A 24,838-nucleotide genomic window follows, 5' to 3' on the forward strand; every position below is an offset into this window, starting at 1 on the left:
AACAGACACAGGTACCGCCTGCACATATCATTCGAAGATGCAGTCCACAGTTCAAACCCAATAGCTCGCAACCTCTACCGCTCTCGGACCTTGAATCACAGCTTCCATATCACCTCAAGTCGGAACAACGCCCCGTTCTCCCACGTTTCGTCTCGGAGACGTGACTGTAATGCGCAATCTCGGAAATTATCCGAAGGAATATACAAGCCACTGTCCAAAAACCAAGCATTTAGTCGTCGTCACAAGTCTCTCCCAATGCAGGGACCTCACAACGACAACCTCGCCAAACAGATATCCTCACAATTCGACCTGTCCAATCGCATGTATATCACCACCGGTGGTGCGCGCGGTCTGGGCCTTGCAATGGCCGAGTCGCTGGCCGAGGCCGGCGGCGAGGTTTACTGCTTCGATCACAACGAGCAGCCGGATGGAGAATTCGCAGTCGTAAATGAGCAGCTGCAACGTGAGCCTGGCGCTGGCGCTCTTCATTACCGCCGTGTCGATGTCAATAATGTTGATGAAGTCGACGCCGCAGTGGCAAGCATCGCCGACAAGAAGCGACGGCTCGACCGCCTGATAGCAGCTGCAGGCATTCTGCAAGTCTGTCCCTCAATCGAATATCACGTGCAAGACGCCTGGCGCCTGCTCGACACTAACTTCATTGGCGTGCTGGAGACAGCTAACGCGTGCGCCAGGCAGATGTTCAAGTATCATAGCCGCGGTAGCATGTGTCTGGTCGCCAGTATGAGCGGGCTAATTGCAAACAAAGGCATGCTATCACCGGTGTACAATGCCAGTAAAGCGGCTGTCATTCAACTAGCGAGAAACCTCTCAATGGAATGGAGCAAAGTGCAGTCCAACGGGGAGGGTGGAATCCGCGTCAACGCATTGAGCCCTGGTCATGCCATAACTCCGATGGTGAGAAATGAGCTAGCGGCAACGCCTGGTCTACAAGAAGAGTGGGAAGCCGACAATATGATGGGGAGATTAGCTGATCCCTCGGAATTCAAGGGCGCCGCACTCTTCCTGCTCAGCAACGCGTCATCCTTCATGACGGGCAACAACCTGGTAGTTGACGGCGGGCATACTGCGTGGTAAAATGAGGGCTGTCTCATATCAGCCGTAGATGAAATGAACAAGAGTGCTGAAAATATTTGTTGGAAATACTTTGCATCAAGGTTTGTCTTTACGTCGTGAGTAGAGATAGAGAACATGCACAACGTTCAGAGCACTGATACGGTTTGGTAACATATTGAATGGTCGCTGGGCGTCTTTTGGTGCGCATCCAACCGGAAGTAGTAGTAGTAGTAGTAGTAGTAATTTATTCCGCCCGGCGCTAAGCACCTGAAGGGCAACAGACTGTTTAGGCTACGTACACTGTGTTTCTCGTAATCATGAAGCGCATCAGAACTGAAGTTAACTCCCTTCTGGCAATACTTCTCATCCGCTGTGGCGCACATTCTTATTTCAAATTCTCGTGGTAGGTGGTTGGCGGGTCTTCTTGAAGCTATGTTTCCAAGTGTCCATCGTCCTTTCTCCAGCGGATGAAGCGGGGCCTGCCGTGTGCACGAGGGTGCGTGGGGGGTGGTGCGGTGTTTGATGGATGTGTGGGGATAAACGAGTACCCCGGGGTTATCGATGCTACTGACTTCGCGTCGTTGTCCGCCATCGTTCGTTGACGTCGTGCTCAAATCGCTTAGTTGCCAGGGTGAAATGGATGACAGCTCGCACCGCATCCATCTCCGGCTTCCAGTCACCGGCATCTGTACTTGACTTGCCGTCAAGCAGACGCGAAAGATTGTCCTCGCCTGCCCACGCTCTCAAAATCTTCCGCTGCTCGTTCCACCTCGCGCAGTGGAAAATGAAATGCTCCCTCGACTCTATTGTCTGGCCGCAATCGCAAACTGGTCTCTGATGCTTTGATCCTGCGTAGATAACCGTTCAGTGGTATCATGCCTGTGCGGAGCTGCGCGAGAACACTCGCTTGTCTCTTGCTGAGGCCGTCATACATGCGCCGGGTGTGGCTGCCAGGCCAGGCGGCGTCAGTTTTACGCACAGATTCACCGGACGTCGCCGACCCTTGCAAAGTTGCTCGCATCAAGCGTTCCTGGGCGTTCTGAACCGTCTTTTTGGTCAGTCTGATTCGATCTCGGGCTTCTCGTCCCTCGTCGGTGGACTGCTGAGCTAATTGCTTCGCCCGCTGTCCCAAATCGAAGAGCGAATGCACCGGAGCCCACGCGAAGATCACGCGGTTACCTGACTCTTCAGATGTTTCATACGCTTCCGAATGTTGCCTACGATTGCTTTTTGGAACGTCTGTTGGGTGTTCGAAGTGTGGCTAGAGTGGTGCGATTGTTCGTGAACACGCGGATGATCCCGCCATTCGCTCGCGGTGACAATTCCCTCATGTCCACATGCCTGGCAAGTATACCAGCTGCCACCTCGATGGAAGCTAGCGCAGCTGTGTATGCGTTTACCTGCGTGGGGGTGCCTATCGTTCTGTCGTACTTTTGTCGTTCGACGTCATTGCTTATCCAGCCAACACCCTCAATCACGCCACCGATGCCGACCTTGTGGTTTCTGGCCGACAGTCTTGTGCTCATGGCCCGCCAGGCGCAGTGGAGGAACGTCTTGCGATCCGTGATAACAGGTCATTGCTAGAACAGCATGGTACAGAGCGGGGCGAGTCCAGTGCCAGCGGCCAGATCAACGTGCGCCATGGGTTCTCTGTGCGACGATCCACAATGGACAAAATGCCGCATGTAAACTGATCAAAACGAAGAGAGAGCATTTCTGGGCTGTCTTCAGCCAACAATGGCTGGGATTACATAAAGCCCTGCCACTGGTTGTTTGCATCATTCGAGGTGGAGAGGATTTCGGGGATGACAAAGGAGCCATGTAGCGTGCCGCCCATGCGAGTTGGGGATCCTTTATGGTCTGTCCTGTCCGCAACAGCTCTTCGATGTTGTCGTCGACGATGTCGTGGTCATCTGGTAACGGTCCGACATCCGGGGACTTATCGAGCGGAAGATGATAATCATCCGGCATCCGGAAGGGAACAAAATCGGGATCGTTGATGCTTACCTCGGCCGTTGGCGCGAGAACCTCGGTGAGAGTGGGTGACCCTCCGGCAAATGATCCGTAAGCAACCGCCCCATAGATGAAGAGCGGTTGAAGACTGTTCGAGGGCTGATGCTCGTGATCGGCACGCTTGCAGCATTTTTTTAAAAAGGGCGTTGCGGGTGCGCTATCAGACGTATGGCCTGCATCTGAGCTTCCCACGATAGGCGAGATGGTCCGACGTTCTTTAGGGCGTACTTCGACAACAGGGCGTCGTGGTGCCTGCCTCTGCGGTAGGCGCACAATGGCCAAATCCGCGTCCTTGGCGTCGACAGTACCCGTATCACTATCCCTTGACCGTCTTGGTGCCTTGTTGCTTTTTGAAAGTCTCCTCTGTGGAGGTGGTTCAACTTGTGAGTCTTTCCTTGTATCCTTTTGCGCAGCAATCTGTCGTGGTGGTGGTGAGGCTGAATATGTAGTCAGCATTAACCACCTGTATGTCTAGAAAAGACGGCCGCGTTCATAGATTGCCTCGCTTCTGACAATTAATGTTCACTTTAACGTTGGTCTCCTCAAACGGACGCCATTTGAACTCTTTCCTGTAACCGCCACACCCGACCTTGCGTTTCGCGCACTGCTGACATCCTGGTTTCTCTTCGCCGCATTTCAGTCGCTTGCCCTTACATGTAACGCACCCTACATAGTCACCCAATCAGTACAAGCCCGGCTCCTTGTCTTCGCACTTGCGGCGAGGCCCTGTTGAAGGTACCTTCAAAGAACACTGATAGATATACCGTTGCGACTCTTCGACTGTTTAGGCTTGGGCGCCCCGCCCGCAATAGTGGCGGCCGATTGCTTGCGCGCCTGGGCCTTCTTGTTCGTCGTCAAGCTCTGCCTGCGCGCGTTTTTGGTCGCGGGCGGCTGTAGTGGGCTCGGGCTGGCTCACAGGAAGACGGAGGGCGAGGGGATGTGAAAGTCATCAGCGATCAGTCTGTGCTTTCCGCTCGTGGCGGTGCGCAATCGCACGGATGCTGTCATTACATGGCAGGAGCCTCGACGCAAGGAAGCAGGCGATACTACGACTAAAGTGTAAGGTTCCTCCGTCACCGTCTGCCCTATCGCCCCGACATAAACTACCTCGCGGTAATGGTACGTAAATACGCTTAGCACTATCGTATCCCTCCTAGCCAGCTATCAGCCGCCCGCGGTGGAGATGGCGCATACCACCGCCAATGGTCCCTGTGCAGACGCCACTTCCTGCGGCATATGCGCTGATGACAAGCCATATTGCTTCTACTGCTTCCATGGTATTGCTCCCACGTGGCCAGCACTACGTCACGCGCTGATCTTGACAGTGCCAGGTTGACCGGGTCACGATATCGGAGCACCGAGCACCGCATGAATGCCTTCGCTCCTCAGCCGCCTGTAGCCGAGATGAGGAGGGGGCAGCGAGAGGCAGCAGTGTGGAGGGAGGGACGCGAGGATAGTTCTAGCGTCGGCGCGGCGGACTACGCTCCGGCTCGCTGAATGCTGGTGGACTTGGCCCTGGTTCAGGGAATAATGCACACATTTTCGGTTCAAGCCCGTTCCAAGGGGATAGCGGACGAGACCTCAGACCTACGGGCTGAAGCTTTTGGTTGTATCGACGTGAACAGAGTGTGCCGATGGTACAGCAGCTTTCTGCCAAGAATCCGTTGGTAATTCTGGATATCCGGCTGATGAGGGGAATGACGTGGAAAAGGGGGAGGAGACTTCACTCCGCTGGACTACCAACCATCCAGACATCCAGGGTCCCAATAGATCCCTGGCAGAAAGCTGGGTGAACCGTTGCCCACCATAACTTTTCACCAGACCGGAGCGTGGTCCGCCGCCCCGACGCTAATCAATCAAGTTTATTCTCAATTCATATCGGATGTCGTTCCGACGGTAATCATTGCATCATTCGGCAGCTTTGAGCCCATTGGCGCAGACCCGACTTGTGCTGGCTCTTGGCCGGATCGTCTGAGTCACTTCTTATCGCCGGGTTGTGTTGTTGTTCGTGATGAATGTTAGTAAATTACCGCTCGCGTCTGATCTCTTCTTAAAGTTGGATATCTCTGATTTTCATATCAGCTAATCTACAGCAATCTCATCAGTCAATCAACCTTGATGCTGGGTCAAACGCGACCGCTAAAGCAAGAATATTCGCGAATCATCGAGTTCCTACGCGAACCTACATTGCCAGCGATACCGAGCCCGGCCTGCTCTATGCACTCCCTACGATTTTCCATCGTGCCAAAAATAACCCTGGAGTCATCTAATCTACAAGGGGTTTAGGACTCGGTCCACCCAAGGAATCGATTTGTATTCTTTCAAGATAGGCTAGGCAGGCAACGGAAATTCTGCGCTCTCATCACACTCTTTCTCTAGACAGCGGCATCCGGCAGCCCGTATGCCGTGGGACCACAACGACGTGGAGCAATGGGTTTCGGCCACCATCGAAGACGGTCGAATCCCGCACAATCCAGCTCGCATGCTACTGGCCGCAGTTCGCTCCAGGTCTACGCTAGTTGCTTTGTGCCCAGTCTGCCCGGATGCGACAATGTTCGCTGATTCGAGTTTGGCTTCTACATTTTTCGATACTTTCCAGCAAGAGATAAAGTTCGACAGACTTGAAGTTCTTATTGTGCGATCACCTTGCAGCACTCACGACGACGGACAAGGAGGATTTCTATCACTCGAAGATAGGGAACTGTTCGGGCAGCATGCGAAGTATTTTGCAAGATTCGCGAACAAAGTCACAATCCTAAAGACTGGAACGACAAGTCTTCAGCTACATGGAGTCACCCGACAGAAGCTGCTGGCAAGTCGCCAACAGCTCTGCGCCTGCTGTGTAGAAATTGCAAGTGACTGTGAATCGATTGATATCGTTAGGGGAAAGAACCCTCAGTTGGGCGCAATTAAGAAGCGGGTCAACGTACGTGTGCCTTAGATCTGGTAGTGACCCGCTTACGTCCGTAGCGTTCAGCTCAAGCACGTGAAAAGGACGTCTCTGCCGCCCAAGATGCCCAATACTATTCTCCAACGCTTCTACCCTTTGGTTTGATGACGCCTCTGAGCTATCGTCAGCCATAATAGGACGAATTCATTCCTTCTGGTCGCTTTACATCTGTGTTGCACGGGCCACGATTGGAAACAACATTTTCACTTCAACTATGCTGTACCCTCGAGTGGCTCCTGGGAAAAGATGTCACACAGCATCGCTCAGGCACTTGACGTCTCGTATACAGATTCAATTCAATCCAACAATCTATTATTCAGTATACAGATTCAATTTGAAGATGGATCTTTACGAGTCTTGGTAAAAAGGACTCACGTGGACCGGTGGTTTGTTCTAGACAAAAGGTCATCTTACATCAATTGTTATTTTTTGATGTGGAGCTGTCTCCATCGTCAGGGCTATCTGTATCGTACCCGTCGCCAGGTATACCCTTGTCGTTGCCAATCTTTCAAACACTCGCCTTTTTCGACAACATTCCCACACGGTTGGCTGCATGATCACGTGGTTGTCCTCCTCATCCCGCGCGGAAACTTGGCTCATTGGCAGCACTCATCGGCATAGCACTGGACAATCGATGGCTATCTGCCATAGTCGCGGTTAAATAGACATCATTCTATCAACTCGCACAATCTGCCTATAAGCCTCGCTATCTATGTAGAGTTGGTTCTTGCAATACCCACACCTAGTGTCAGCCTCTTCCGTGTCGAAATTCAACAAGAATTCATTGCCAGCTACACCTTCCCACACGCCTCAAGTTCTCTCCATGCAGAGATCACGTGGGCAGAAATTTTGGAACACCACGCTTCACACCAGGTTCGCCCAAACCAGGAATGACAAGTGGGGCACGCTTCTCCATGGGCGTCCGGCCAATTGGGAAGAACTTGGTGATTGCATGGCCAGGTCCGTATGCCTCCTCCACTAGGTATACAGTCACGCGCCACCAAGCTAGAAGAGCCGCGAGCATCCAGAAATAAGACGCGGCTTTGATGCCCATAGTCACGCCGCCAGATTCGCCGTCGCCAGAGCCTGAGCTCTCTGACGTTCCGCCGTTGTAAGAGAAGAGACAACAGGCGATCGTGCTACCAATGGCAAGGGAGGTAAGGCACGCCGTGAGCACGATGTCACGGGCGGAGGCTGCGAGTGCGCTCGACCAGGTGAAGACGCAAAGGACGACGAACCAGGAAGCCAGTTCAGGGAAGTGCGTATGCACCGAATGCGGCTCGAGCGCGCCTGCAGCCTGTGAGAGTGTTTTAGCAGGCTAAAGCGCTGGAAGGAAAAATGGACTCCGCTACGTACCACGAAGGCGTACAAGATGCCTATCGCTATCCAGAAGCTACCCCACAAGGTATTGATGACCGTGACCAGCGTGTCGCGCGCCTGGAAACCATAGATACCGGCTATGAATTGCGCCAGACCTCCGAAGATTCCCACGAAGGGAAAGAAGATCGTGGGTGACTCCGGGCCACCCCACCAGTCCGCGATGTAGCTGCTGGTGATCCAAGTCGAGCCCGCGAAGCCTGCCAGACCAAGGGCGGCTGGCGGTGCGATAGGTTTGAGGAAGATTTGGACGTTCGGCGTCGACTGTAGGATGTGCTGTCGCTTGTCATCGTGTCTAGCATCGCTTTCCACGGACATGTTGGCTAATCGTCGGATTAGAGCAGAGTCAGAGAGAGTTAAATACTCATGGAAGGTGGGCAGGGCAGCTCAATATTCTTAACTCAAAAAAATAAAATAAAAAACGCAAATGTGGGCAGCAGTGCCGGGCACTTCCTCTATTAATGCGCGGTAACTATGCTTTTGTGCCAGATAGTATGACATCTACAGTAAGAACGGAGCCATCGAAGGCCTACATGTGGGCATATCATTGCCATGGCTGGAGGCCTTGGAGTTTGCCGTCTTCTCCGTCCCAAGGTAGGGTGAATCTAAATGACGTAACAGTGACTTTACCTTGAGTTCGGATACCCTGACGAAGGAAAAGGGCCGGAGCTTGCTCCATCAAGCTTTCACTCGCCAGCCGCCCGATCCGTTTTAGAATTCTTCCCGAGGCCGTCATGTGTGCCCTGGAGATCCAGTTATCACGGCTGGAACTGACACGTTGCCGTTATCGTTGAAAGAACTGCTCTGCGCAGTTGACCGCGCGAAAGCTCTATCGGCCTCATGGACCGTGTTGAGATGACCCTACGATACATACTGTCGTTGAGCCATTTTTCGCCTCAGAGGCTGGCGAGCGGAGGAGGAGGAGGAGGAATTTATTCCGCCCGGCGCTGAGCACCTAGAGGGCAACACACTATCTACGTCATAAATTTACATGCATCTCGAAGAGGTTGAAACAAACATAACTCCCAATCTCATTGTCTTTCGCCGCCACAACTTATTCAACGACATGTATTATTCTCGCTTTCGGATGCTCGTGATTGCTGGTCCGCGGGTATTCTTGAAGCTGTGTTTCCAAGTGTTCATCGTCCTATCTTCAGCAGATGAAGCGGGGGCCTGCCGTGTGCACGAGAGTGCTTGGGGTGGGGTGGTGTTAGTGGTTAGTAGGGTTAGTGGTTAGTAGGGTACGGGTTCCCCAGTCGTCGTCGTCGTCGTCGTCGTCATTCACTATCTCCCTCGTCATCCGCCTTCGCGTGCTGGTGTCTCGTTCGAATCGTTTGGTAGCCAGGGTGAAGTGAATCACAGCTCGCACTGCATCCATGTCCGGCGTCCAGTCTTCGGTATCTGTGGAAGTCTTGCCTCCTAGGAGACAGAGAGCTTGTCTTCGCCTGTCCATACGCCCAGCATCTTCCGCTGCTCGCTCCACCTGGTGCAACGAAAGACGAAATGCTCTCTCGAATCGATTGCCTGAACACACTCGCAAAGGTCCAATTCCACTGCTTTGATCCTTTGCAGGTACCCGTTCAACGGCGTCATGCCTGTGCGAAATTGCGCGAGAACGCTCGCCTGCCTCTTGCTGAGCCCATCGTATATGCGCCGAGTGTGACTGCCAGGCCACGTAGCGTCAATACTACGCACGCTTTCCCCGAATGTCGTCGGCGTCCGCGAGGTCGCTAGGCTCAGGCGTTGCTGGGCATTTCGAACCATACTTTTGGTCAGTCTCGGTCGGTTTCTGGCCACTCATCCCTCCTCTGTAGACCGCTGCGCAAGCTGTTTTGCCTTTTGCCCGAGTTCGAAGATTAAGCTCACAGGGGCCCACGCAAAGACTACGCGGATGGCAAATCCTTTCAGGTACCTCATGTGTTTTAGAATCCCGCTGATGATCCATTGTCTGGACCTTCTGGCGGGTGTCCGTAACGAAGCTAGAACGGTGCGATTGTTGGTGAACACGTGGATAGTCTGGCCGTGTACTCGCGCCGACAGTGCCCCCACATACGCCGCATCAACAACCAAACCGAGTCCCGCCTCGATCGGAGCCAGTGCGGCTGTGTAAGCATCGCTCTGCCCACTGGTGCCTATCGTCTTGTCAAGCTCGTGTCGCTCAGTGTCGTTCCTTGTCCAGTCTCCGCCCTCGATGGCGCCGCCCATGCCGATCAGCTGGTTTCTCGCCGACGCGCTGGTGGCGATGCGCATGCCCTGAGTCCCTTGAGCCCACGCGGCTGCCTGCACGCCGTCGTCTGCATCGTCGACTATATCGAGTCGCGCGTCCCACGGCGCCGAGATGTAGGGCTGAGTTGCCTCGAGCTCATCCACAGGTGCACCACGGGCGTACTCTGCAATCTTCTGCATGGGTGACATGAACCTTTTGCACGTCCGACGCCTACCGCCTGCGCGAGAAGGTGCGTGCCGGGCATGCTGTGCAGGTCGACCCACATCCTCAGTGCTCTTCGCTTGTGTCGTTCTTCTATCGTGGGCAGGTTGGCTTCTGCCTCTGCCACCGCCGTGCCGATCGTCTGGAAGCATCCGACCACTGCCTGTCCACCGATCCTCTGCACCCGCTTGAGCACTCTCTCTGCGCTGGCCCTCCTGGCGTGCATCCATACTGAGGACGCGTAGTCGACCACAGGAGCCACTGTCGCGTCGAACAGCTTTCGCGTCACTGACGGCGAGAGTCCTCGCAGCCGCTTCAGCGCCATGGCCGCCTGTAGCCCCTTCGCCGCAGCGCGTGCGGCGTGTTCTTGGTAGCGCAGTCGTGTGTCCATCACCAAGCCCAGAATCTTGACGCTGGGCGTGGGCCGTATCTCCTCCCCTTTGACGATTATCGGTTCGTACGCGGACTGACGAGTGTTGTTCCTCGTGAAGTGGATGAAAGCGGCCTTGTCCCCTTCAAAAGACGCCCCGCTCCTGCTCTCCCACTCGGTCGCTTATTGTACGATGGTCTGGAGTCAACCCACCTTCTCCGCAGCGGTCTTGCCCACGACCCACGCAGTGTAATCGTCCACGAAAGCGATCGCCCCACCGTTCTGGTCGATTCCTTGCTGCACAAGGTCCGCGTTGAAGAAGAGAAACAAGATCGGAGACAAAGGGGAACCTTGCGGCAGCCCAGCTTGTTCGAGTGCTCTCACACCCGATGCCTGGCCGTTCACCACGATCGCGGCCGTGCGTTCGGAGCAGAAGGCGTCGATCCACTTCACCAGGTCTGAGGGGATGCCCCTGGCCCGGAGCCGCTGCAGCAGTCTGTCTTTGTAGACCCCGTTGTACGCCCCTTTCACATCGAAACTGACCAGGCTCACCACTCTCTTGTTCCGCCAAGCTGTGTAAATGTGCTCCTGGAGGAGCAGCAGTGCCTGCTCCGCCGATCTCTGCTTCCTAGCGCCAAAGTGGTTGGCTGGCAGCAGGCCGTAGGTCTCGACCGCAAACGATATCCTCTCCGCAACGACTGCCTCCAGCAACTTCCCCAGCGTCGATAGCAGTGAGATGGGCCTCCACGCCTTCGCCAGGGTGTAGTCGTTCCTGTTAGGCTTCTTGAGCGGGATAATCTTTGCGACTTTCCATTGCTGAGGGATCACTCCTGTGTCGAGGGAGGTTTGAAACAGGTGGCGGACACTCTCACTCACGGCCGGCCATACTCGTCTCCACACGCCGCCCGGGATTCCGTCTTCTCCTGCTGCTTTCCAGGGTTTGGTCTTCATGAGACAGCTCTCAATCCCTTCTTCCGTTAGCTGAGGCATGGCAACAGCAGTTCTTTGTGGCCTGTCGCCTTCCTCCTCTATATTCTCAGGCAGTTGCGGAAAGAAGGTCGCGAGCAGCTGCTCCGCTTGCTCCGCAGAGTTCTTCGTAAGTGATCCATCCGCCCTTCGCAGCTGCGGGATCCTCGAACAGCTGGATCCTTGGTCTGGCTGCAGATACCGCGTTGCCTTCCATATGTTGGCGTCGTCCGCCAGGAAGTCGTCCCAATGCGTCCTTTGTTGTCTGTGTATAGCATCGTGGTACTCTTTAGACGCCGCTCGAGCCTGCTGTTGCAGCGTCGGCAATGCCTCTCCACCGCGTCGTTGAGCTCGAGCTCTGTTCCTCCAGTATGTATACACCCGCCGGAGCTTCGTCAGATCCTGAGTCCACCATCGCTTCGCATACGGGCAAGGCTTAGCCCTGGGCGTCAGCGCGTGGACGGCATCTTGCACAGCGTGCATCAGGCGGTCCGTTTGCTCCTGAACGGTGACGCCCGGGCGTTGTTGCTGCAGTGTTCCAGCGATCCGTGCCCGGATCTCCTTCCACGGAGCGTTCTTATACAGTAGACGTGGCTCGGCCATGTGCTCCGGGAGGTCGACATCGAATGTCGTCTCGATCGCACGGTGGTCAGACCCATGCTCTGTGTCGTGGATCTTGCACTTCACCAAATTTGCCGCCAGCTCCTGTGATACCAACATCAGGTCGATCGTCGTCGCGTACCTACTGTCCTGCCATGTCTTGGTACCTCGAGGCAGCAAGCTCTCGAGGCTCCATTCCCCCATGAAGTCGATGATCGGGTCTGCCTCGCCTTGACGCTGTGACAGCACCTCGTCTCCGCCCCACAATTGGTCATGGCGGTTGAAGTCCCCGGCAATAACCAAGTCGAGGCGCGGCCCACCGCGGTGTCCAGCGCTGCGGATTGCCTCACGGAGATGATCCATCGTTTGAGACAGCGCTAACGCATTTCCACCCTCAACATACACTGATGCCACCAGCACTGATCGATCTGGCAGACGCAGTAGCGCCACCGTGAGATCCGCTGACGGCACTTCGACCTGCTCACATTCGATGTCTCTACGCACCCAAAGCATGCTACGGATCGCCCACCTCCCGTCATGCCTCTCGCTGGGTAGTATGGCCGTCCAGCCTTGGTGCCCCATCGGGCTCGTTGTTAACTTTCCATCCATCTCGAAAACGTGTGGTTCGCTAACCATCAAAGCTGCGTACTCTTTCAAACTAACATCGTTCATCATGCTGTGCTGCACGTTGCGCTGCTTCTGCACATTCAGTTGCAAGAACCTCATCAACCTAGACATTAGCCGCTGGATAAAGGATCCGACATTGGCGGCTAGACGATTCGTGTGGTCCGCCACACACCGCACAACTTTGGACTGTCCGCCTGACGTTCGCTGTGACGGTGGCCTGATTGGGCGCACCTGCTGCACACCTGCGGTCTGGTGCACGAAAGCGCCTTGTGCCCAAGCCCCAGAGACTTGAAGCACTGCGTCGGTCCGCGTCTGGGTTCGAACACCCGGGTGAAAGCGGACTCTCCGTCCACGTCGAAGTACTGGCCTTCCAGGAGCCTCGCTGCATCGGCGCGCTTCGTCACATACACAACCATAGACCCGTACGCCTTCGGCGAATCCTTTCGGCTGGGCCACGACAGTTTGGCAATTTTCACCTCGTTCTCTTTCTCCATCAACTCCGTCGCACCTACCCGCAGCTCTCCATTCTCATCCAGCACCGCCGTCCTGCACGCGTTGTCCACCTTGACGGGGTACCATTGATCGCGCAGCACGCGCGCTCCGCTCGCCTTCGCCCTCTCGGCCACCACCTTGACCCGAGCCAACTCCTCTTCGTCCCGGCAGGTGATGCGAATGCGGCCGGAGTAGCGAGGGTCCCTCGTCACCGCCACACATCGCCACCCGCTTCCACCGTCACCCTTCCTCATGCCTTCCTCGACCTCCTGTCTGATTGTGCTAGCATTCGCCCTGCCCCTCTCCTCCTCTTCAACGTTGGATACATCCACCGTGCAGTACAGCGTGTCAGTCAAAGTTGATGGGGTGGTGTGATTGGAGAGCGTCCTCAGGTTACTGGGGTGACTGCCTGGTGGGGTGCGCGCGAGGTCGGCGTACGGCGGATTTGGGCTAGATGCTTGAGCGCTCGACGGTTGAATGCTAGACAGCTGCTTTTCGACGATGGCTGTGACCTGCTCCTGGACGATAGATGTGACCTGCTGCTGGACTATGGTACTAACCTGCTGTTGAACGATCGCAGTGACCTTCTCCGTAACAATGTTCATGACCTCTCGCTGCACGATACTTTGGACTTCTTGCTTCACGATACTTTTGACCTCTTGCTGCACCACCTCCTTGACCTCCCGACGAACTACCCCACTCACCTGCTGTTGCACGGCGCTCTTGACCTCGTCCCTAATAGCCTCTACAATCTCGCGTTGTACGGTGGCCTTCAATTGCTCTTGAACAATGTCCCTTACTTCTTCCGATACGGTCTCTTTCACTTGTCCGATTCCGGTACTTGTTCGATGGCCTCCTAAACGAGGGCGAAGCGCTCGTCAACAGATTCGCGCATGCCGGCAATGGCCTTCAAAACAGTGTCCAGCCGAGACTCCGAAGTTTCGCTGCTCTTCCCTGATGCTTTAGACAGAGCTGTCTCCTTTGCCAATATTCCTCGGTGCAGTTTCCGATAGTCGACCTCGGTGCGTGAGACGCGTTGTCGGCTTGGACGCGTCAACGCGGGCGACGCGCCCTCGTCCGGCTGCGACGGCGGGCGCCCAACGGCAGCCATTGACAGGTGCGCCTAGAAGACACAATATCTACGTGATGAACAGCTTTTTCTTCAATAAATTTAACAATCCTCGGTCACTCGAAATGTATGAACGCAGTCTTGTGGGCCTCGAACACCGCTCCACTCTCTCGGGCCCACTTCCCAGCCCGAGGTAGCAACTGCGTCTGCAGCTTGCGCGTGTTCTCTTCCGCGCTTGGTCCTACCACCCATGCGTTGTAGTCGTCGATGAAGCCAATGTGACCCCCACTCTTGTTGATGCAGCCCTGCACGAGGTTCGCATTGTAGAAGACGTACAGTACGGGAGAAGAAAGCGGCGACCCCTGCGGGATGCCTGCGTGCTCAATGTCCTGCACGGGCGAGTCGTAGTCGCCTACTACGACTGAAGCCTTCCTTCCGTTGCAAAAGCTCTCGATCCAGGCTACCAGGTCGCCCGGTATCCTTCTTTCTCGCAGCCGTTCGGCAAGCGCCGGAGGATGCGCGCCATTGAATGCACCTTGCACATCGAACGAGACAAGGGAGAGGATCTTATAGACCCTCCACGCTGAAGAGCGGTTGAGTTTCCATGGTTTATTAAGGCGTTAGGATACGTGGTAGGGGTTCAGTGTCAGTGACACAATTAAGTACAGACTTCGGTAGACATGATGAGAATGCGATCGATCTATATTGCCTCAACCACCAGCCACTACGTGCGCGACCTCAATTCAGACAATTTGTGATTACCGCTCAAGATAACTCTCCATCGGCTTTGTACAGCTGGTTCCGAGCATCTGGGGAGGTTTGTAAGCAAGGTACCCATACCTAAACCTTAACACCAACCCTAACCCTACGTACACCAAGAACAGGTTGCCATTATGTCTATCAATACTCCGCCTTGCTCTTTGTTATCACCTAATTATCACAAGTCCTTTGCTGAGATTAAATATTTTGCACGGCGATATCCAGACACATCTGAAATCAAAATGTGGCGCCTGAGGTTCGTCGTCCCATCGACTGGACGAAGCGCGCTCCGCCACGCGCGCTGGTGTCAACGCCACTGATTCTTTGATTTCTTTCACAACAACAACGATCCCACATCAACACTGCCGCAATTGAGTGCTCTTTAGTAATAAAATGAGTATCAGCGACGACGATGACGACTTCGAACTGTCATCGTCCGACGAGCTCGAGCTCCCGGCCGTAGCCGATCAAGCAGAACAAGAGCAACCAGATCAGGGGCCAAAAGCACGCGCGAACGGAATCCGAGCATTATAACGAGCCGCCCAGCAAAATGCCAAAGACTACAGACACAGCTCTCAACGTTGCGACGGAAGTCCTCAAGATCCGCTTCAAGCTGCCAGGCTTCCGCCTCAAGCAAGCACTTGGCATCAGCAGAGTGCTCAATGGCGGAAGCGCCGTGTCGTGTTTCCCACCGGTGGCGGCAAATCACTATGCTACCAGGTCCCTGGCGTAGCTATCAAGCGTCTGAACAAGCTCAGTGGCGTGCGGCAAGGTCACGCCGAAGGCGGCATTACGCTAGTCGTGTCGCCACTGATAGCATTAATGAAAGACCAGGTGGACGCATTGAAGCGATTGGGCATTCGTGCCGAGGCTATGGACTCAAGCAAGTCCAAGGAAGAATACCTATCAGCAGTCAATGGTATGCGAGAGGGGTTGCTCGATATCCTATATTGCGTACCGGAAAGACTCAACGACGAAGGTTTCGTGGCTTCCATGGCAAGCGTCAAAGGTGGCGTACGGCTTCTTGCAGCGGACGAAGCTCACTGCATTTCAGAATGGGGTCACGCGTTCAGACCGGATTATCTGAAGGTTGCACGGTTTGCAAAGGGGATCCAGGCGGAGCGAGTGATCTGTCTGACCGCCACTGCCACGCCCAAAGTCGCCGAAGATGTCTGCAAAGCATTCGAAATATCCCCCGAAGAAGGCGTCTTCCGCACTGCGACATATCGCGACAAGTTGCATTTATATGCGAGATCGTTCTTGACGAAAGAAGAATCATACCCCGAGCTCATCAAATTCTTGAATCAACATCCCGGACCGAGCATTGTGTACGTGACACTTCAAAAACACGCCGAGCAATTAGCGGAGCGACTGCGGAAGAGCAAACTCAAGAGCCGTCATTTCCATGCCGGCATGGCTCCAGACGAGAAGACCGCATGCCAAGATAAATTCATGGCATCAAACAACGTGATCATATGCGCAACGATTGCTTTCGGCATGGGCATAGACAAAGCTAACATCCGGAATGTCACTCGCAGGAGATTGGACGTGCGGGTTGAGGCGGCAAGGAGAGCGATTGTATGCTGTTCATGTGCGCTGAAGACTTTCATCTCCGAGAGAGTTTCACTCGTGGCGATCTACCATCTCGGCAAAGCGTACGCTCACTGACTCTGAACGTCTTCTCTACTATGGTCTCTGGATCAGGCAAAGGCACAATCATAGAATTGAGTAGTACCAGTACAAGGAGCTCTTAACACCGACAGACAACTCGCCTGTCGCTGAAGCTATCCGGAAAGGCTCCAGAAAAGCGAAGGCATGGACATACGTAAACGTTGACTCAATATCCAAGACCGGAAGCGTGTCTAGAGAGCGCGTCGTCAGCAGACTGAACGACTGGAACGAGCGAGGCTTCATACAGCTCGAGACAAAGAATGTTCACCAAATCTATTTGGTACTCAAGCCGCTTCCTTCATCCGGCCAGGACCGTCAGGCTCTGTCAGACAAAGTGTACCGAGAGCTGGAGGTCCGAGAACAGCAGGATCTGGCACGGATGGATGAAGTCACGAATCTTGTTGTCGGGAAGCAGTGTTCCGCGCTCGCTCTGGCAAAGCATTTCGGAGATGAACTGCCGGACAAAGCGCAAGAATGTGGCCACTGCACTTGGTGCGAGACACATCAACCTGTGGAGCTCAAGAAGCCACCGCAAGTCCCTTGGGACAGCAAAGCCTTCGTCAAGATACTTGAAGCAGTGCCTGAGCGCGATGATCCCAGATACCTTGCTCGCATTGCATTCGGTATTGGAAGCCCACGGGCCACGCAGGCGAAGCTGTCGAGGCATCCTGTGTTCGGCTCGAGGGAAGATTGCAGTTCACAGTAAGCGTGTCAAGAAGTCGTCTTGATCGAGTAATTTGACTGACACTGCTCGCAGACCTTGCTCGATGCATTCACCAAAGTGTGCGATGGAGAGTAGCAAGACGCCACCTGCTCTCAAATCCGTGAATGTCACAGATGCCGACGGAAAGGAAGTTCTTGCAATGATCGAAACTTAGCTCCTTCTTAGCATGGATACGTTCTAGCTCGGGCACCCCATGGACATGTTCATGTGGCCTCTCAGGCCCGGATTCTATTGAAATACGAATCCGATCATATTTCGCAAACAAGACCACCGCCCTCACTGCCCCTCTCCGACCGGAACGCCCAACCCATGCCTCCCCTCATATTTTGGTACCTTCGGTTCCTCCCAGCCTTTTAGAACCCCCTCCTCATCCTCCAATTCAAAGACTTCCACCTTCAACGGCCGGCAGCACTCCTTCATCCCACCCTCTCCTTCTCCCTCACACCCACCCCACTGACTCAAATCCCCACCAGGACACGTGCTCAGCGCCATGAGCAAACCCTGCTCAGCAAAGAACTCAATAAAATCCCTCTGCTTCGCCGGACTAGCCTCCATGAAATACCTCCCTTCCTCATCGAGCCCCGTAACCTGAAACACATTCAGCACATCATGAACCTCAAACTCCGTCAGCCCAAACTCCAGCACCGCGCGTCAAATTGCTATGACACTGATAATCGTACTGATCCCCCCTCAGCATCGCATAGACGTACGGATCGCACCGCGTGCCGAGCAGGTCATGACACCGCCCGCCAAACTCGTCCACTCCGTAATTCTCGCCGCCCAGAGAATCCGCCACGATCGTCACCAACGGCCGCAGGTAGGGCAGGCAGCTCCATAGCCGATCGAACGTGCTCACATGGCTCGCGTGCAGCTGTCTCGTGCGGGCGGCCCAGAAACGTTCGCGGGGATTGTGTGCGCTCCAAATGTTCAGATCGCCGACTTGGGGGCCTTCGGGGGTCGAGATGCGGATTATGGTGCGGGCGGGCGCGTGCCAGGCCCGCCCGGAGCGGGGTGGGAGAATGAATGAGGTTTTTGGTGTCGTGCGAGTGGCGGTGGCGATGCGGCTGTAGAGGGTGCGGTCGGCGTAAAGGATGGAACCAGGGCGGGATTGATAGGCGGGTTGGGGCTTTGGGCGGAGAGGTTTGGCAGGATCAGACATTGTTGCTTACAAATGATGGCCGTCGGTTGTTGTTGTCAGTCCTCTCTAGAGTTATTCGAAGTATAGACTGACAGAAAGATACAAAGTAAGTTGGACGTGTCGTTGTCAAGAGAAGGCGTGCTTCGTTCCATTGCCGAGGTCGACGATTGCTGCTTATGCACAATGAAGCCCAATCAAGCCAAGATAAGAGCCATGTCATGCATTAGGTAAGTAGTAACATACATGGTAAATCGCAAGAATACACACATATAAAAATTGTACACATACAATCATTATCCACACATCCATGATATGGCGCCCAAGCCATCCAATTCCGTAACGCCTCGATAAGGTCGCAAAGAAGCAGTGATATCACCAAGACCTCCCGAACAAGTCGCCACTAATGGTAATGGCGTGCGCAGGATACATGCTGAGCAAATGCACGTTCCGTGATTTTTCAACGGCCGCTTTGATTCGTCGGCTCTTGTTGCGCGCCAGTAATCGAGTCTCCACCAACGTTTGCATCAAACAATCCCATCATGTCTGGAGTAGTCCCGTAAGGTGCGTCGAACCAAGGCATTATGTCGAGGCCGAGCATACTCATATCGACGCCCTGAGACTCGATCATCATGTCGCCGAAAGGCTGCATTTCAGGGTAAGGGCCAATGTCCGGCTGTTGAGCAGGTGGAGGGAAAGCATTGCTATGTTGAGTTGTAGCTCGATCGTGCATGTTTGGGGTTGATGTGGAATATTGGAAGGGCAGCATGTTGGGCGAATGCAATTTAGAGTTGCCGTAAGGGTTGTTGAGTCCGAGTAGCAGTGAAGCATCTGAGACCGCACTTCCAGAATTCGAGTACGGTTGCAATCCAGCCTTGGTAACACCAGGAGCCAATTGAGACGGCCCTGAAGGACTGCGGGCGTGCTTAAACGGGCCTGTCGCAGAAAGGTGAGTGGAGTTGTGGTCGCTGACGGCCTGAGATGGAAGAAGCACACTGTCGCGGAAATCGTTCACGTCGCGAGGATAATGCCAAGCAAGGTTTGTCGAAGGCGAATCCATGATGCCGGTGAGAGTCCAACCGATGGCTGCGCACATGTTAGTTGTTGTCATAAGATGCAAAACGGAAAGATCTGTGATCTTACCCTTGCCATGATCTCCTGGCTCACCTTCCGCGCCTTGCAGGAAGTCCCTGCCAAATGCAGTGGTAGATTGAGCTCCCCAGCTCAGTCTACGTCTCCATCCCGGTGTAGTAAACGACGGATCGGGCTTGGGTGCTTCCATAGAGCTCTCAACCTCCTCCGCCGTATACAACACGGGATCCCCAACGCCCTCGAATTTCTGATCCAGTACAGTGAGGATGTACTTTGTGCCTCCCCAATACGTCTCGAGAGACTGCAACGCCTTGTAGCATAGTTGGTAATGCTGGCTTGCAGCTGTAGCCAGTAAAGTGTGCTTGGCTAGAGACCTTCTGTCCGCCACTGTACCTGTGGCAGGTGTTCGTGGACCACTTGGCGTTACGATTGAGCCATTCGATATAGAGTATTTCTTATTGCCCTTTGGCGTGCTTGTTCCGGACTTGCCGCTGTCCGAACGGCCATTGCTGCTTGACTCTGTCGGGCTTGGCACACGACTATGCAAGTTGGATGATGCTGTTTGCTCGGCAGTCTCCTTTAAAAATGCGCAGGCTGCAATGTAGATGGGCTGAGTAGTGAATGGATTCCCTAGCGGCGCTTTGGCATCCATGAGCTGAGAGTAGCTCAAGATATCAGCAATCGTCTTGGCTGAACTCATGCTGAGTTGTTGGCTGTTCGGGAACAGCTGCAACATTCGCTCCTCAAATGTCTTCAGCAAAGTCGGTTGGTGCAGAAGCACAATGAGCATGTGGAACCAGAAATGCAGCAGAACAAAATTGGTGCCTTCTCCAGCCTTCATGTAATATTGGAAATTGACCGCATCAAAATGAAGCCGCGTCGAAAGACCTTGGTAGAAATTGGTGACTTGGCTCTCCATTGATGCCAATCGCTTTGAGGTCTCCGCGTTGACATCTGAAGGCGACTTGATGGTGTTCAGCAGATCTGCAACTCGTCCGTAAAGATGCACAATGCGTATCAATGCCGGGAAAGGTTGTGGCCAGTCAGATTGGTGGAGAGTGCCTCCGAGCGGAGGAAACGAGACTTCAATGTCCTTGCCTCTCAGAGTACTGCGCCTACCAGTACCAGAGGCAACAACACGATCCAAGAGAAAGATAGCCCAGAATGTGTCAACTCGTTCCTGCTCGACCGCTTTATGCTCATCCACGTCTTTTACCGCTTCTGGGCTAGGCTCGGGTTTTCCGGTCGGCTTTGGAGGGGCACGAGGCTTGTCGTAATCGCTTTCGCACATCGAGTGACGCTTAACCTGCCGGGGCGTTGGCCCTTCCATACCTTTGTATTTCAGACCCTGCACATTTTGCATGCCAAGATCTTGCGCGAGACGAATGGCGATGCCTAAGTACATCCAGAGGCCACTGTCACGGCTTTCGCCGAACTCATTGTAAGCCAGTAGTAGAGCAGCCTGTACAGCGGCCACATTCGGTACAGCAAAAGTGTTTATCAGCGCGGTCTTAGCGCGCATGCCAAATGCGGAGCCGTATTCTGCTGGCGCAAAGAAACTGCCGTCTCGGTTGCGTTGCTGCGTCAAAAGCTGGTGAGTGGAGAAACGTGCTGCTAGAGCGCAGATGGCGTCGACCAAGATGGCATCCACCTGCTTGTCCTCCAGATCTCGCAGAAAGCGATCGCGCTGCAGGAAAGGGTAATTACAGCCAAGATGAGTGAAGAATGTCTGACCAAGCTGGGTGATAAGCTCGCTCAGCGGCATGGCACTGTTGTCGTAAAAGGGAAGGTTGATCGGAGTGCGCGTCTCACTATCAACGGTGGCCGGTGTCGTATTGAATCTTGACGGCGCGGGATAGTCTGTTCCGTTGCTTGCATTGCTCAGAGAAGGTGATTTCATGCCAGCAGCGCCTCCACCGTCGGTAGAGGACCTAGTGAGTTCGCTTTCCTGACGCTTGACTTTCACGACCATCTGCTTAAAACCAGGCATGACGGCAGTCGGTCCCAGCCAGCGAAAATAAGGCATCCTGTTCCGGGGCCCAGCGAAAAGCGGTTGTTCGGGTACACCAGGCTCTGTTGCCGGCGCTGTGGCATCTTGTGATAGCCTGGCGGCGGTGGGTGAGAGGTCACCGACATTGTTCGAAGAATTTGACGTCGACGAAGTGTGTTGTAATGTTGCTGCCTGTGGCCCTGGCTGAGACTCTTGGGTGCTGTGGTCTTCCACCTTTGTCTGCGATTTCCTCGTCTCAAGTGCTGGTCGGGTCGGATTGCCAGACACGGTTCGCTTACTACTGCTTCCCGCGGGTGCTTCGTTAGAGTATCCCGCGCAATCGAGTTTGTTCTGTTTGCAGGTATCGCAAAATGGTCGCTCGCCTGTGGGGCAATGCAGATTAGTATGGGCGTCCGGCCAGGTCGTTCTTTGCTGCACTCTCTTACCGCTACAAGCTGTCTTCCTCTTCCTGCACGTCAAGCATGCGGCTCCAATGCGCCGCCTCTTCGGATGAGGCGCGCCATAGTTTGTGACGAGACGCAGCGGCTTCGCTTGATTCTTGCTGCCACTCTGAACAGAGTCGTTATCGGTGGACGGCGGTCGGGACGTATGTACAATATCCATGCTTTCTGCTACTTCAGGCGCAACTGGTCGCTCCAGGCGCGCTGGCTCAAGGAGTAGTGCGCGGTCCGGCTACCCTTCCACATCTGCTATCGCGTGCGGCGGATCGGGGTGGAGTGACGAGATTCGGCGTGCGGTGGACGGTGCGAGTGTTGTGGGTGCTTCGAGGCGAAATTCGTGTTGCGGTGACTACGATGCCAGCAATGCGGGTCTGGCGAAGTTCTAGTGCGTTAGGTGATGGCGTGTCTGGCCCGGGCTCTGGTCTTTGCTTGCGGGGGCTCCGGCTCCGCTTGAGGTGAACTCCGCACTAACAGCCCCAAGCTTTGCTCTCTCCACAAATCTATTACTTCCAAGAGACGCATTCTTGGCCCGCCATGCAAGAAGCAAAGCGCACTGCATGATGTCCACGTGATTCATACACCTCAATGACCAGGATCTTAGTCCTTGAATCATGCTTGTAAATAATAGAGGGTCTGAGGGGTGACCTCGGCGCGGCTCGTACGGCCAGCTGGTTGCAGATCCGCTTCGGCGTACCACCTGCATACGCGCTAGATCTGCCCTTTCATAACACTGCTCGAAACTTCTTCCGCACGTTGCTAGCGCACGTGTGCTATCAGAACTCTGTGAACGAACCAGTGCCATTGTTGTAGGGCCCACGAAGCGAGGAGAGCAACGTCGCGACGGTTACCTGGATCAGCTAAGGAGAGTCATTCTGTCATCCGCGCGACTTCATCAGCTTCAAGGACGGCATCCCTCCTCGGCAGTGCCAGGTGTTGAATACATTGATGGCCGAGCCGGAAGTTTCTCCTATGTTGTCTATGTTTGCAGTAGCGACAGCAGCAGTGGTATGCCAGGCTTCCTTGTGACAGCACGGCTTTACTGATCTCAGGGACAAACAGACGTGTCGTACACGTCAGACCAGGAGACCGAAGGGTCACCAACTCCACCACCGGAACAGGTGACCGTCTTCGGGGCGATCGAGGATGCACCTGGGCCCGGATTGAGAAAGCTGGTCAAAAACCTCTGGGATCACTTCGCAGATACCAGACCAACCATTGACGACAACCTTCGAAGACCGGTGGATAAAAGTCCAGGGATGATGCGTAAAGCCCTCGAGTATTGCCGCAATTGTCACGAGTATTACGTCGTCGACTTAAACGCTAAAGGCGTTTGCAGGTATCATTCTGGTGAGGGGCCAGATGTACACAGTCAGACAAGGCTCCGAGCTACATGTGAGATCATGCAAGACGACACAGAACTGGACGACGATCGGAATTCTGGGCAGAGTTTTACGACAAGTCGTGTGGTATGCCTTCGCCAAAGTCGTTCATGGAAGACCCAGATTTCGAAGAAGGCTAACGTGCACGATAAGCGAGCTGAACAGATAAGCGAGCTGAACACCTACCAGTTTTTCCGCGAGGCAAAGCATGAATATCGACCGCGAATAGGCTCGGCAGCCGAAAATCAATACACGGCTATCTTCTCAAGACGTTTGCGCATCCATCTGACAGGTTCGCGCGTTGTGTCCAGGGTTTCCACATGCGCCGCAACGCCGACGCCGCACCTCGACCCTCGGCTTGCGGCCACTGCTTCGCCGCTTTTCCTCCCTGATCTCGGCCTCATCGTCGTCTCGGACCTGCAAATCTCGCCCAGCGGCCAAAGACAGACTCCCTCCCTTCTGGAGACGTTTTTTTTTGGTCCGGCGGCGACGGCTCAGTGCTTCAACCTCCTCACGAAGATTCTTGTTTTCTGACTTCAAAAGTACCATTTCATGCATCACCCCTTGTGTGCCTCTAACGATTTGATCTACTGCATCGAGGGCGGACGTCGGCGAGCTATTTTGATGGCGGGTGATACGATTCCTGATGAATTTGGACTGTGATGTCGCTTCTGTCGCATTCCTAGGCGTTCGAGGATCCCAAGGTGAGGGCGCCTGGGAGTCCTCCTCAACCGGCGTCGGCGTTCGTGGGGCCACGTCCAGCCTAGATACCACCCTTGTCGCATCCAGAGGAACAAGTCCGGTACCTCGGAAGCCTCCTTGTATGTTTCTTCTCTGCCAAAGAGTCATGAAACGCAGCCGAAAATGCCGACAAGAAGTCTTCTTCCGCAACGTGGGTTATGCCTGCGCGGACCTTCTCTAACTGTCGCCCACAGGATTTCTTAAGCGGACCAAAACACCCGACATCCAGAGGCTGGAGGATATTGGATGAGTGAGGAGGCATGCAGAGTGTGATGACTTCGTTCTCCTTGCAGTATAGCTCAAAGGATGTGGAGTGGTGACTTCCGTGTCCATCCAAGACGAGGAGGCGGTACCTGCCTATAGTTCTGGGTCTTGTATGATCGTTGAAGTGTCTGATCCACTCCAGAGCTGTCTCGTTTGTTGTCCATCCTTTGTCTGTTGTAGAAATCACCCAGTCTTTTGGCAAAGGACTATCTTTGTACCACGTCATGAGGTGATACTGAGCGGCAACAATGATGAAGGGCGGAATCGTCCAGCCTTGCGAGTTGACCCCTTGAATCACTGTGACCCATTCCCGATCTCCAGGATGGACCATTCTTGCGTTCGAGCGTTTGTTTGCGCTTGTGACGACCATGCCCGTCGAGATGACGCCTATCATAAAGCCAGCCTCGTCAAAGTTGTGGATATCCGCGTCTAGAATGCCGTACTTGGCAATGGTATTCTGTACAAGCGCGAACCAACTACGGACAACTTCTGGATCTTCGCATTGGGCCCTGTCATGGTCGCGCCTCCGAATAAACCGTGTTCTGAGCCGCGGTTGCCGTTCCACAAAGTTGGATGCCCACCGCTTTCCGACCGGAGGCGAGTCGCGATCGGCAAGCAATTTGTTGGCCATATCTTCCACATTGGCGAGCCGG

General features: G+C 54.4%; 5 protein-coding genes across 5 annotated transcripts; 2 read left to right on the forward strand and 3 right to left on the reverse strand.

The window, feature by feature from the left end:
- Nucleotides 1-363: 363 nt before the first annotated feature.
- Nucleotides 364-1,098, forward strand: WHR41_09349 (uncharacterized protein; the record flags this gene model as incomplete). The annotated part of the gene is made up of 2 exons (XM_069377952.1): nucleotides 364-918; nucleotides 1,012-1,098. The coding sequence occupies 2 exons, from the start codon at nucleotides 364-366 to the stop codon at nucleotides 1,096-1,098; spliced, it is 642 nt and encodes a 213-aa protein (XP_069225159.1).
- A 5,329-nt stretch (nucleotides 1,099-6,427) lies between these two features.
- Nucleotides 6,428-7,832, reverse strand: WHR41_09350 (uncharacterized protein). Its single transcript, XM_069377953.1, has 2 exons — nucleotides 7,397-7,832; nucleotides 6,428-7,337 (listed from the first exon to the last, which is right to left on the reverse strand). The coding sequence occupies exons 1-2, from the start codon at nucleotides 7,733-7,735 to the stop codon at nucleotides 6,873-6,875; spliced, it is 804 nt and encodes a 267-aa protein (XP_069225156.1). The 5' UTR covers nucleotides 7,736-7,832; the 3' UTR covers nucleotides 6,428-6,872.
- Nucleotides 7,833-15,121: 7,289 nt separating this feature from the next.
- On the forward strand, nucleotides 15,122-17,390 carry WHR41_09351 (uncharacterized protein; the record flags this gene model as incomplete). The annotated part of the gene is made up of 5 exons (XM_069377954.1): nucleotides 15,122-15,187; nucleotides 15,383-16,056; nucleotides 16,595-16,976; nucleotides 17,033-17,101; nucleotides 17,157-17,390. The coding sequence occupies 5 exons, from the start codon at nucleotides 15,122-15,124 to the stop codon at nucleotides 17,196-17,198; spliced, it is 1,233 nt and encodes a 410-aa protein (XP_069225155.1). The 3' UTR covers nucleotides 17,199-17,390.
- Nucleotides 17,391-17,399: 9 nt separating this feature from the next.
- WHR41_09352 (uncharacterized protein) lies at nucleotides 17,400-18,282 on the reverse strand (the record flags this gene model as incomplete). The annotated part of the gene is made up of 2 exons (XM_069377955.1): nucleotides 17,400-17,711; nucleotides 17,980-18,282. The coding sequence occupies 2 exons, from the start codon at nucleotides 18,280-18,282 to the stop codon at nucleotides 17,400-17,402; spliced, it is 615 nt and encodes a 204-aa protein (XP_069225158.1).
- Nucleotides 18,283-18,385: 103 nt separating this feature from the next.
- Nucleotides 18,386-21,964, reverse strand: WHR41_09353 (uncharacterized protein; the record flags this gene model as incomplete). The annotated part of the gene is made up of 3 exons (XM_069377956.1): nucleotides 18,386-19,344; nucleotides 19,402-21,723; nucleotides 21,787-21,964. 3 exons carry the CDS (start codon nucleotides 21,962-21,964, stop codon nucleotides 18,719-18,721), a joined length of 3,126 nt encoding a protein of 1,041 aa, XP_069225157.1. The 3' UTR covers nucleotides 18,386-18,718.
- Between the last annotated feature and the right edge of the window lie 2,874 nt (nucleotides 21,965-24,838).

Source organism: Cladosporium halotolerans (genome assembly GCF_011745625.1).
Source record: "Cladosporium halotolerans strain TM138-S3 chromosome Unknown Sca73, whole genome shotgun sequence".
Classification (NCBI taxonomy): domain Eukaryota; kingdom Fungi; phylum Ascomycota; class Dothideomycetes; order Cladosporiales; family Cladosporiaceae; genus Cladosporium; species Cladosporium halotolerans.